Consider the following 13,181-nt stretch of genomic DNA (forward strand, 5'->3'; position numbering starts at 1 on the left):
ATTTTTTTCTAAATAAAGTAGGCATTTTTTTTCTTTTAGAAGCAATAATTGTGATAATTTAGTAACTGCTATTGTGTTCTCTACAGGTTCCTAACCTCTTATATGTCAACTGATAAATATTTCATTTATAATTAGGCAACACAAGTAGGAAATATACTCATTTATACAGACTGCAACATGGGCCACAGAACTACTTCAGAAAAATAGCTTGGGTACATTTCAGTGTCAATATACATTCTGTACGTGAGTTTATTATTAATATATTATGAAACATATATATGTGACAAGAGTTCTTAAAGGAAAAATGCACTTACAAATATCCAGGTAACTCATTGGAAGGAGGTCAGCAATGACAACCTGCATATTTCTCCAATTTTGGTTTTCTCCTTTAGTTTGATATTTTTTGTGGTTCCTTTGTTGAATGATTTATTAACATATTTTTTTTAAATATTGCAATGTGGAAAATTAACAAAAGCATTACCATATATACTTGAGTATAAGCCGAGTTTTTCAGCACATTTTTTGTGTGCTGAAAATGCCCCCCTCGGCTTATACTCGAGTCACCTTTTTGCGCCTGATCTTCCGGACTGGCTGGCCGTAGGTCCCCTGGACCCCAAACTTGGCACACATATAGCCCCACTCTTCCTCTAAAAGTGTGCAAAGTTTGTTGTCTGGGGAACCTACGGATGGGGGGAAGCACCGATTTTTCAAACCGATTTTTCCATAGACTCCCACATTAAACAGTCATTTCTCTGGTGACTTTGGGGACCCGGTACCGGCCGGTCGTAGGTCCCCTGGACCTGGAACTTGGCACACATGTAGCCCCTTTTCTCCTCTACAAGTGTGCAAAGATTTTTTCAAAGCCGGGTAGCCCTTCCATAGACTACCATGTTAAACGTCAGTCTAGTCATGGACACAGTGAGGCATGGGCACAGTGAGGCATGGGTACAGTGAGGCATGGACACAGTGAGGCATGGGCACAGTGAGGCATGGGCACAGTGAGGCATGGACACAATGAGGCATGGACACAGCGAGGCATGGGTACAGTGAGGCATGGGCACAGTGAGGCATGGACACAGTGAGGCATGGACACAGCGAGGCATGCACATGGACACAGTGAGGCACAGTGATGCATGCAGATGGACACCCTAGGCTTATACTCGAGTCAATACGTTTCTTCGTTTTTTGTGGTAAAATTAGGTGCCTCGGCTTATATTCAGGTCGGCTTATACTCAAGTGTATACAGTACTTTAACTGGACCTGTAGTAGCATTATAAATGACTAAGATAACCTATACGGCCAATATGATATTTCTCCTCTCTGTGTCATTGGGGCCTTTGATTTTTTGGAATTGACTATTTGCATGGTTTCCAGTACCTTCCTGTTCCCAAATGTTTGAACCTGACAACAGACTGGGCAGGCAATTAGAGCTGTCATATGAGGGAATGGGGTATGCCTAGTCTACTCCATAACCCGGGAAGACCCAGGAAGACAAGAACTCCAACATAACAGTGAAGATGGTCATTGTAATACTAATACTAAGATCTGGCATAGAGTAAGGGAGGGTTATAACCCCTGTCAGGTTTTATTTTGCCATGTATGTGTCCCAATGGGGAGAATTCCCTTCACTTCCTCTCCCATATCAAAACAAAAAGTGTAAAGGAAAAAAAACTAAAAATGAACGGAATCTCTTGGGGTTCCCCCAGGTCACCAGAACAAGTGTCCCCTTTGGAAAATGTCCCCTCTATTACTGTTCTGGGGACAACCCAAAGTTTGATCTTTTATTTTATTTTTACTTTGAATGATAAGGATAAACAGGACAAATAGAGATAATCAATCTCCCTAACAGGAGCAGAGAAAGCAACAAAAATCTGACAGATATTCAAATACCTCTCCACTCTGTCCAAAACTAAAAAAAGTTTTTCCTTTAGTTATACTATAATACATTTGAGGGCTTGCTTTACAATAGATTGCATTTTAAATATTAAAAACAGGGAGGAGACTTTAAACTTTTTTAGCCTCGGGGGTAGACTGCTATATAAGGCAGGCAATACATTTTGCAATTTTCTTTCCTTCCCCATCAGCAGAATAAAATGATCACTGCTGGCTGCTATAGCCGCAGGCAGTGATTGAATGAAAAAATCAACTGGCTGATTGTACTGAAGTTGATTAATGGATCAATGTCAGTACAACCAGCCTGGTCATAGACAAATAGAACTGGCCAAATTTTGATCCGTCTATGCCTGGCTTAACCTCCTGGGCGGTGTTCCCGAGTCTGACTCGGGGTGAGATTTTTGGGCAAGGATCGGTAACCCCGAGTCAGACTCGGGCTCGCCTCGCTGGATGTACAGGGAGTTTCACTTACCTTGTCCCTGGATCCAGCGATGCCACCGCGCTGTGTGAGCGAGCAGGACCTCGCTCGATTCACACAGTGCCTCCGTGTGACGCCGATCTCCGTTCCCTGCGACGTTACGACGCACGGGGACGGAGAACGGCGCCAAATTCAAAAAAGTAAACAAACACTATACATACAGTATACTGTAATCTTATAGATTACAGTACTGTATGTAAAAAAAACACACCCCCCTTGTCCCTAGTGGTCTGTCCATTGCCCTGCATGTCATTTTATATAATAAAAACGTTTCTTTCTCCCTGCAAACTGTAGATTGTCCATAGCAACCAAAAGTGTCCCTTTATGTCAAAAATAGTTTTAGATCAGCTAAAAAACAGCGATAATAAATTATAATCACTTGCAGAATTGTGCGATAGCGATTTGTGGGGAAATTCGTCATAAAAAAAAAAAAATAATGACAGCAACAATTCTGCAACTGAGCAAATTTCAGTGATTTTGATTTGATTACATTATTGAATAATTTTTATTATAATTATATTATTATTTGTTATATTGATTTATAATTATTTATTATATTATAATTTATAATTTTGTTTTTAAAAAAATTTCATACCCGGGATGCCTATTAGAAGCTTGTTTGGTCAGATTTAAGTGAGTTATTTCTAAAAATGACAGACCTACAATATAAAACGCCAAATTTCCTTGCAAATAATGGTACCGCTTTCAGCATGTTTTTTCTGAAAGAATCATACCGCCAGGGAGGTTAAGGAACAATGAGTATTTAAAAGACACAATGAGGGATATTTACGCAAGGCAAATCCACCTTGCACTACAAGTGCAAACTACATGTGCAAAGTGAACTTGAAATTGCACTGAAAGTGCACTTGGAAGTGCAGTCGCTGTAGATCTGAAGGGGACATGCAATGAAAATAAAAAACAGCATTTTAGCTTGCACATGATTGGATGATAAAATCAGCAGAGCTTCCCCTCATTTCAGATCTACCCCTCTGATTTACAGCGACTGCACTCCCAAGTGCATATTCACTGCAATTTCAAGTGCACTTGTAGTGCAAAGTGGATTTGCCTTTCGTAAATAACCCCTAATGGTTCTTTTTGACTTGAACAGCTTTTGATAATGTAGTTAAGATGGATATATTGATTTCTAGAGGTACATCATGTCAGTTATCTGGCTGATAGTCTGTTACCAAAGCTAAATCTCACAAATAGCCTTAAAATTCCACAATATAAAATGTTGTTGTACCTAATCCAACACTTTATTTTTGTTATTCTAGAGCATTTGCTTTTAATTCCTTCACAACCATTGACATAAAAATGATTAAAACTGATGCTATACTTTTCATCATATCGGCAACAATTTAGCACAATTCTTACCAAACTGTACATTGTCAGAAATGACATTTTATTTTATGGTCTCCAATCTTCTTGCTGTCCACCAAGTCTTATTGGGCCAGATTCACAGAAAAAGTATGTCGGAGTATCTGCTTTTGGCTAAGATCCGACAGGCATACGGCTTTGTACGCCTTCGGATCTTAGGTGTAATTCTCCGGCGGCCGCTGGGTGGAGTTTGCGTCGTTTTCCAGCGTCGGGTATGCAAAGTAGCTGATTACGGCGATCCACGAAGGTACGCGCGTTTGTCGCATTCGCTTACGTCGGTTTTTCGCGTCACAAAGTTAAGAGTACTATTTACATGGGGTAAAATTACTCCTTCATGTTAAAGTGTTAAAGTATGGCCGTCGTTCCCGCGTCGAATTTAAATTTTTTTTTTTTTCGTAAGACGTCCGGGAATACGAAATTACATTACGCACGTCGTCGTTCAAAAAACACGTCGGGGCACCGTAATTTCGCGCAAAGCATGTGCAGAACGTTCGGCGCGGGAGCGCGCCTAATTTAAATGGTACACGCCCCATTTGAATACAGGTAAGTGCTTTGTGAATCAAGCACTTACGCTGAAAACTTGCGGCGGTGTAACGTAAAGGGGATACGTTACGCCGCCGCGCTGCTACGTGAATCTGGCCCATTGTCTGTAAGAGTGGCTTACTCTAATCTAGCATAAAGGCTGGCCTTTTGTCATTTTTATTTTTTTTAACAGCAGCTACAGAGAGGTAATACCAGTCCCACATTTTTTTTTACAACATGACCGATAAGGAAATAAAACTGTACATTTTAAACCCAAGCTAGTAGCCTAGAAGAGAAATCACAACATACTAGCTCCAACGTGCCTTGCTGTCAGTGTGAAATCCATGACAGTTTGGTCTGGCTACATTGAAAACATTTAGGCTTTTGCGATCTTTACAAATTGGTCAAACTTTTTATCCATGGTATTAAGGCAGACACTTTTGTGTATACTCCAGGAGAGTCTTTAACACCACAGCCATAACCCCAGGAGGTTACTCCATATACTACCCAGCTGCCTCCAGTTCGTTCACACACCAAAGGGCCGCCACTGTCTCCTTGACAGCTGTCCACGTGTTTCTGCTCAGGAGGACTTCCTGCGCAAAGCATCCTCCCAGTAAACCGACCCTTGTACCGCTCTTCACAAATCCGCTTTGGTAATAAAGTCACGGAAGCTTGTTGCAAAGTCCTTGAATATGCTCGGCCTAAAAACAAATGCATCAAAAGCAAATTAAGATGCACATTTTTTAAGTGACAGCATTCACTGTCAATTATTTTCTAAACCAGCAGTTGGGTGACGTGTCTAGTACTGTTGATATTTTATGGATCGGAGCCTCTGCAGGAGGTCAGAGAGGAGAGCCTAGAAAAACATTTGCCAGAACAGGGCTGTCAGTGACTGATGTACTTCCATAATGGGGATGACTTCAAGGAACACACTATGATTGACAGCTCTACTTCTTAAGAGAATTTTTTGGCAGTTACTTTATATTCTGGGACTTTGCAGTAAAGACTTTGCATTTTTTACAGATGGAAATGTAAAGTCCATTAATAAGTTGTCATTGAGACCCTGAGTCATCACTAATATAAATGTAACCTGTGTATTAAACTTAAAGCAGTATTAAAGCAACAAATATATATTTGATATATTGCAACATACCAATATTTAGATGTGGTGGATGTATTAGTTTCCTTTTCTTAGGCTTTTTTTGCAGTTATTTTCACCTTTTGATCTTTTCACCTTAAAGGAGAAGTACAGCCAAAGCTCATTTGACTGTACTCAGGGCCGGATTTGCTCTCCCTGCCGCCCTAAGGCCAGGTTCCGCAATGCACCCCCTCCCTGCCAACCGAATCACCCCCCCCCCCCCCCCAAATCAACGGAGAATGGTAACCGGATAGCAGGGGCAGAACGGTTAGTTCAAATATTTTTTGTTTCTGTCTTTTTTACTTTTTTATTACTTTTTTTATTTATTTGTAGCTTGTCGTTTACCTTTTTTTGTATGCTTTTCTTTTTTTCTATATATATATTATTTTTCTTATTCTTTACTTTTTAATTACTTTTTTATTTTATTAATTGAATTATTATTTATTTTTTTTTTACCTAACTTTATTGCTATCGCACAGGAGAAAACAATTCCCTGTGTAATAGCAATTGGAGGTGGCAGGTTCTCTTTATTGTCCCTGTCACCTCCAAAACAGGAGTCCTAGCACTGTGCTAGAACTCCTGTCACAGCTGAGATGGGAAGAGCACAGCTCACCCCTCTCACTGTGTACATCAGGGGGAGGGACAGGAGACAGATTAGGTGGCTAGGGGGAGAACGGAGTCCCGAAGACAGAGCCAGCAGAGAGAGGTATGTGGGGGGGTGGAAGGGGAGGACGGATGGCAGCACACATTTTACAAGTGATTTTGGCGACATCGCCACAATCACTTGTTAACGAGCGTGAGGATTGCCCCACACTACATTTAGTCCTGCTAGGAAGCAACTTACCGCCCTTAACTGTGTGTTTCGGTCGTCAGGAGACTCCATGCCGCTGCCGCCCCTCTGTGCCCTGCCGCCCCAAGGCCTGGCCTCAGTGGCTTTGTGGGAAATCCGGGCCTGACTGTACTTCTCCTGTGGATCACAGGAGTGAAGATCGTTTTGCACTACTGTGACCCGTTTTCGGTTGATGTCGCTACCGTGTGGTCAGAATCCCCCCACATGCCTGGACTGGCACCAGGCTCAGCCTCTATGCAAGCCACTGGGAGCCTGAGCGGGCCACTCCCACCCCCTCCACAGAGTGACCCTCCACTCAGTGAGTGCAGGAAGGTAGAGCAGAGAGCAATTACCAACTTTTCACTAAGGGAGCTCTGAGAACGGAGCAACCAGTGGTGTTTGATCGCTCGGTTCTCAGCCATAGAGCCTGCAGGGTACAGATGCAGCATCGGACTGATGCTGCATCCACCTAGGTAAGTATAATTAATAAAAAAATTCCCATACTTCTCTTTTAAGTCTGTTATTTTTAAACCTCTTTTAACAGACCAAGCTGTAGAGCAAAAGGGGCAGTTAGAGATTTGAGGCAAGCCATTTAACACTGACAGGGTTACTTACAATGGTCAAGCTGGAGTTCATCTGTAATGTGTTACTCAAGTCCATCTACAGTGAGGGAATAAATCATTTGTTCCCATAATGATTTTGTACATTTTGCCCACTGACAAAGAAATGATCAGTCTATAATTTTAATGGTCGGTTTATTTTAACAGTGAGAGACAGAGTAACAACAAAAATATCCCGAAAAACGCATTTAAAAAAAGTTTCCCGGGTGATGCACACTGGCAGGATTTGATGGGGCACAGTAGAGACAATTGATGGGCACACTGGCAGCATTTGATGGGGCACATTAGCGACAATTGGTGAGCACACTGGCAGCAATTGATGTGTACTGTGGCTGCATTGATGGCACAGTGGCTGCACTTGATTGGCACAGTGGCTGCGTTTGATGGGCACAGTGGCTGCGTTTGATGGGCACAGTGGCTGCATTTGATGGACACAGTGGCTGCATTTTATGGGCACAGTGGCTGCGTTTTATGGGCACAGTGGCTGTGCTTGATGGGCACAGTGGTGGCAATTGATGTTTTTTTTTTATTATTATTTTGTTTATTTTATTTATTATTTATTATTTTTATTATTTATTTATTATGTTATTATAATTATAATTTATTATTTTTTATTTATTATTTATTATTATTTTTTATTTATTATTTATTTTATTTTATTGATGTTTTTTTTTTTTTTAGTTTGTTTGCACCCCCCAAATAAATCTTTTCAGATATTTATTTGTAAAAAAAATTGAAAACCATTAATCATTTTCCTGCGATTTGGAAATGTCAAGGGGTATGAATACATTTTCAAGGTACTATATATATATATATATATATATATATATATATATATATACAATTATAGAGAGAGAGAGAAACAGAGAGACAGAGAGAGGGAGAGATTTTTTTTTTTTTACTTTGAAGCAGTACTATCAATAATTTGTAGGAGGTAAAGAGAAGAATATCAGGAGCTTAAAGCGGGGGTTCACCCCAAAAAAAAAAAAATTAACATTACATTCAGCCGAGTTGTCATAATGGCAATCGGCTGTTTTTTTTAATTTTATCCCCGTACATACCGTATTTTCACCGCCGCTTCCGGGTATGTCTTCTGCGGGACTGGGCGTTCCTAATTGATTGACAGGCTTCCGACCGTCGCATACAGCGCGTCACGAGTTGCCGAAAGTGCGCAGGCGCCGCATAGAGCTGACTGGCAGTCCGGCTTCTTTCGGCAACTCTTGACGCACTGTATGCGCGGTCGGAAGCCTGTCAATCAGTTAGGAACGCCCAGTCCCGCAGAAGACATACCCGGAAACGGCGGCGAAAATACGGTATGTACGGGGATAAAATAAAAAAAAACAGGCGATTGTCATTATGACAACTCGGCTGAATGTAATGTTAAAAAAAAAATTTTCGGTGAACCCCCGCTTTAAGTTGAAAAAGTGTAGTCATTCTTTTATTACTGCGCTAGAAGAAAAAAGTGCAGTCTAATGAGTTTCTATGATCCAAATACATGCTATAGAATTAGGCTTATTCTCAATAGAATAAGGCTTATTCTCAAAGAAAGCAATACATGTGCAATGTGTTAAAGAATACAAATAAATACCTGTGTCACCCCATCCTGTAATATAACAATTTGATGCTGTTTTCTGTGGCCTCTCTCGCCTCATAGGTAGACAGGCTGGTAAGACGTGGCTGCTGAATGTCACACACTGGTCTGGAGCTCCTTCTAGTCTTATTAAAGCAATATCATAATCACTTCCATCTGGTCTATAGTCTTTGTGGATAATGATCTGCTGGATTCCCAGATCCTCTTCGTACTCCTCTGGGACAAGTGTGTGATAATCTCCGACTCTTATCACATAATTACGAGTACTGTTTCCATATCTACGGTAAAAGGGAAACATGAAAGGATGGTGATTACAGAATCTTACACAGAAGTAATGCCCAAGCTGTAAGTTACCAGGTCCGATATTTACCAACAGGTCTCCAATGTGATATATGGTGCTCTATAGGAATAAAATAGAAAAGACTCTCTTCACAGTGCTAAAGCCAATATATTTAACCACTTGCCGACCGGCTAACGCCGATATACGTCAGCAGGATGGAACGGCTGCGTAAAGAATTGTACCTTTAAGTTGCTTTGAATTTGCTGCAGTGCGCGCATGCCCGCCGCGTGCTCCGTGACTGTGCCCACGGGCAGGGCCGGTGCAAGGATCTTTGACACCCTAGGCGAATCCTAATTTTGCGCCCCCCCCCCCCCTCCCCGCTGCGCCCCTGACATCACTTTACTCTGCCCTTGCAACACATGTGACCTATCTGACACCCCCCTTATCTGACCCCCCTTACCTGACACAATGACCCCCCCTCACCTGACACACTGACCCCCCCTCACCTGACACACTGACACCCCTTACCTGACACATACACTGACCCCCCTTACCTGACACATACACTGACCCCCCTTACCTGACACACTGACCCCCCCTTACCTGACACACTGACCCCCCCTTACCTGACACATACACTGACCCCCCTTACCTGACACACTGACCCCCCCTTACCTGACACACTGACCCCCCATTACCTGACACACTGACCCCCCCCCCGTACCTGACACACTGACCCCCCCCCATACCTGACACACTGACCCCCCCTTACCTGACACACTGACCCCCCCCCCGTACCTGACACACTGACCCCCCTTACCTGACACACTGAAACCCCTTACCTGACACACTGACCCCCCTTACCTGACACACTGACCCCCCTTACCTGACACACTGACCCCCCCTTACCTGACACACTGACCCCTCCCTTACCTGACACACTGACCCCCCCTTACCTGACACACTGACCCCCCTTACCTGACACACTGACCCCCCCCCCTTACCTGACACACTGAAACCCCTTCACCTGACACACTGACCCCCCCTTACCTGACACACTGACCCCCCTTACCTGACACACTGACCCCCCTTACCTGACACACTGACCCCCCCTTACCTGACACACTGACCCCCCCTTACCTGACACATACACTGTGACTGGCCCACCTGACTCTCACACACACCACACAGACAGCACCCCCACTCGGCACTCCACAGACAGTGTAATGTAGTTCGGAAGGGATCCATCCTCCTCCTACCTCGGCTGTTTGTGGCTTCATCGTCATCGACCATCATCCAGTCTCTGCTCTGGGGCCAGGCTAGCGCCATCCTCCCGCTCCACAGTGTCCCCGCCGAGACCAGGCCAGCGCCATCCTCCCGCTCCACGGAGGTCAGCTGCTCCTCTCAATGCTCCGGGCTCCCATCTCCATTGAGCCCCGCCCCTCCGCTGCACACACAGACACACAGCGCTGCACCAGAGGGACAGGCTAGAGCAAAGGAGTCCCGAAGCAGAGCTGTGTGACCATTCTAGAAGATGTAACAGTGCAGTGGGGCGCTCAGCGGGACACATGAGGGATTAGTGGTGGCAGCGCACAACGAGCGCTCAGGAGAGGAGAGCCGAGCTCACACAGAACAGGGGCTGTGGTTGCGCCCTAGGTGGTAGTGCGCTCCAAGCGGCTGCTTACTTCGCCTAGTGGTAGCGCTGGCCCTGCCCACGGGACCCGATGTCCTCCGGGTGCCCGCAATCGTGTCACAGAGTAAACAAGGCATTTCCCTGTTCTATCTAACTAATCTACACTCACCTTTTTTGTTAGAGGTTTAGTATTTACTAAAAATGATGAATAAATTCCCTCAATATCAAAAACACACCAGTTCCTTTGACCTTTTAAAGTGTTACTAAACCCACAACAGTAAAATCACCCTATATATGTAGTAAAGCATGCGTGTTATAGTCACTGTGGAACCTAAGGGGTTAATCCTCTGCATTGTGTTAATAGGTTGCTTGATCTTGTCTTCTCTGATCTGCCCCTTCTTCTACTGTCCAAAATCCATCTGCTGACAGAACAGAGCCTTTGGGGGCAAGCTGCATGTGCTCAGTTTGGTGTGTATTGCTAGAGAGTTTTTGTTTTTTCCTTGGGAGAGTGCATGTGATCAGCACAGGGCCAATCAGCACTGTCCTGCAGCCTCATAGGACAAACAGGGGAGAATAAAAACTCCTCCTACTAGCTTTAACCAGACACTGACAGAAGTCACAAGACTGCTATATACTGCTGATGAGAAAGGGTATTTAGCAGTCTATATTTACTAGAATAATTGCATTTCCATGTTCTGTGTAGTGTGGGAGACCAGATATAGTGAATGCAGGGTCCTGGGTTTAGTAACACTTTAAGTAGTTTTACTGTATCCCATAGTCGTGAATTTTAATTCACAAAGAATGGAAGTGCAGTCAACACTAGACATGTGCAGGACAAAAAAAAATGTGTTTTGTTTCGGTTTGTTTAAAATCGTTATTTAAATAAAGTTTTGTTACATTCAGTTTCAGAATTCGTTTTGTTAATATCCTATTCGATTTTAGAAAAATTCAACAGCATTAAAAAAAAATTTTTAGAAAAAAGTTATTGCAAATATGCATTTGAATTCAATTTTTTCCATTTAAATGCAGCTGTGGAATTAGGCTATTGATACTAACCATTTTCCAAAATTTGAATTTTGAATAGAATGAATTTGAATAGAACAGATTAGAATAGAATAGAAATAATAGACTAGAAAATAAGAGAATAGAATAGAGAAGAATAGAATAGAAAAACAATAAAGTAGAAAGAAAATAATATATAACTATTTTCCGAAAATCGAATTTGAATAGAAAAGAATAGAATAGAATATAAAATAATAGAATGGAACATAGAATAAAATATAATAGAAAATCAATAGAACAGAATAGAATAAAACAAAACATATAACCATCTTCTGAAATTTGAAGTTGAATAGAAAATATTGGAATACAATAGAAAGGAATAGAATTGAAAATAACAGAAAAGAATAGAAACAAATAGAATAGAAAATCAATAGAATGGAATAAAATAAAATAGAAGGAATATAACAGTTATATTCTTTCTATTGTGTGTTATTCTATATTAAGTTTTTTCTATTCTATTCTATTTTCTATTATATTCTTTTTTTTTATTTTCTATTCTAATCTTTTCTATTCAAATTCATTCCATTCAAAATTTGAGTTTCTGAAGATGGTTATAATCTTTATATTTTATTCTATTTTATTAATTTCTATTCTCTTATTTTCTTTTATTTTGGATTCTATTGGTTTGGATTATATTTTAATCTATTCTCTTCAAATTAAAGTGTATTCTATTCAAAATTTGAATTTCAGAAGGTCGAACTCTTTCTATTCTATTCCATTCTATTGCTTTTCTATTCTTTTCTCTTATTCTCTATTATATTCTCCTATTTTATATTCTATTCTTTTCTATTATTTTCATTTCTATTCTATTCTAAACTTTTGTTTTCAAATTCATTCACATTTATGAAGATGGTTAGGTTATATTCTATTTTATTTTATTATTTTCTACTCTGTTGTTTTTCTATTCTATTATTTTCTATTCTCTTATTTTCAAATCTATTATTTTGGTACACTGTGGCAGATGTTGATGGCACACTGGTACACTGCAAAATGTGTTGATGGGGCACTGGTGCACTGTGAAAGATGTGCATGGGGCACTAGTGGTACCCTGTGGCAGATGTTGATGGGGCACTGGTACACTGTGACAGATGTTGATGGGGCACTGGTACACTGTGACAGATGTTGATGGGGCACTGGTACACTGTGACAGATGTTGATGGGGCACTGGTACACTGTGACAGATGGTGATGGGGCAATGGTACCCTATGACATATGTTGATGGGGCACTGGTGCACTGTGACATTTGTACATGGAGCACTGTGATACTCTGAGACAGATGTTGATGGGGCACTGGTGGTACACTGACAGATGTTGATGGCGCACTGGTACACTGTGACAGATGTTGCTGTAGCATAACTGTTACATTCTATTTTATTCCATTGCTTTTCTATTCTATTATTTTCTATTCTATTCTTTTGTATTATTTTCTATTCTATTGTTTTCTATTCTATTCTAATCTGTTCTATTCAAATTCATTCTAATCTAAATTAGAATTTCGGAAAATAAATAGAATAGACTAAGGTACAATAAAATGGAAAGGATATAATGGTTATATTCTTTCTATTTTAGTCTATAATAATTGTTTTTCAATTATTTTCTATTCTATTTATTTTTTCTACTCTAGTCTGTTCTATTATTTTCAATTCAAATCTTTTCTATTCAATATTCAAAATTCAAATTTCTGAAGATGGTTATATTCTTTATATTTTATTCTATTCTATTGTTTTTCTATTCTATTCTCTTAGTTTATATTCTATT

General features: G+C 41.0%; 1 protein-coding gene across 1 annotated transcript in view; it reads right to left on the bottom strand.

The window, feature by feature from the left end:
* Positions 1-4,378: 4,378 nt before the first annotated feature.
* The window catches only part of PRSS12 (serine protease 12), a 227,433-nt gene continuing 218,630 nt past the window's right edge, over positions 4,379-13,181 (bottom strand). The window contains exons 12-13 of the mRNA XM_040330091.1: positions 8,446-8,726; positions 4,379-4,971 (exon numbers count right to left, since the gene is read on the bottom strand). Of these exons, the coding sequence (XP_040186025.1) occupies positions 4,664-4,971; positions 8,446-8,726 (589 nt within the window). The 3' untranslated portion in view covers positions 4,379-4,663. The remainder of the gene's footprint in view (positions 4,972-8,445; positions 8,727-13,181) is intronic.

This window comes from Rana temporaria, chromosome 1 (assembly GCF_905171775.1).
Source record: "Rana temporaria chromosome 1, aRanTem1.1, whole genome shotgun sequence".
NCBI classification, from domain to species: domain Eukaryota; kingdom Metazoa; phylum Chordata; class Amphibia; order Anura; family Ranidae; genus Rana; species Rana temporaria.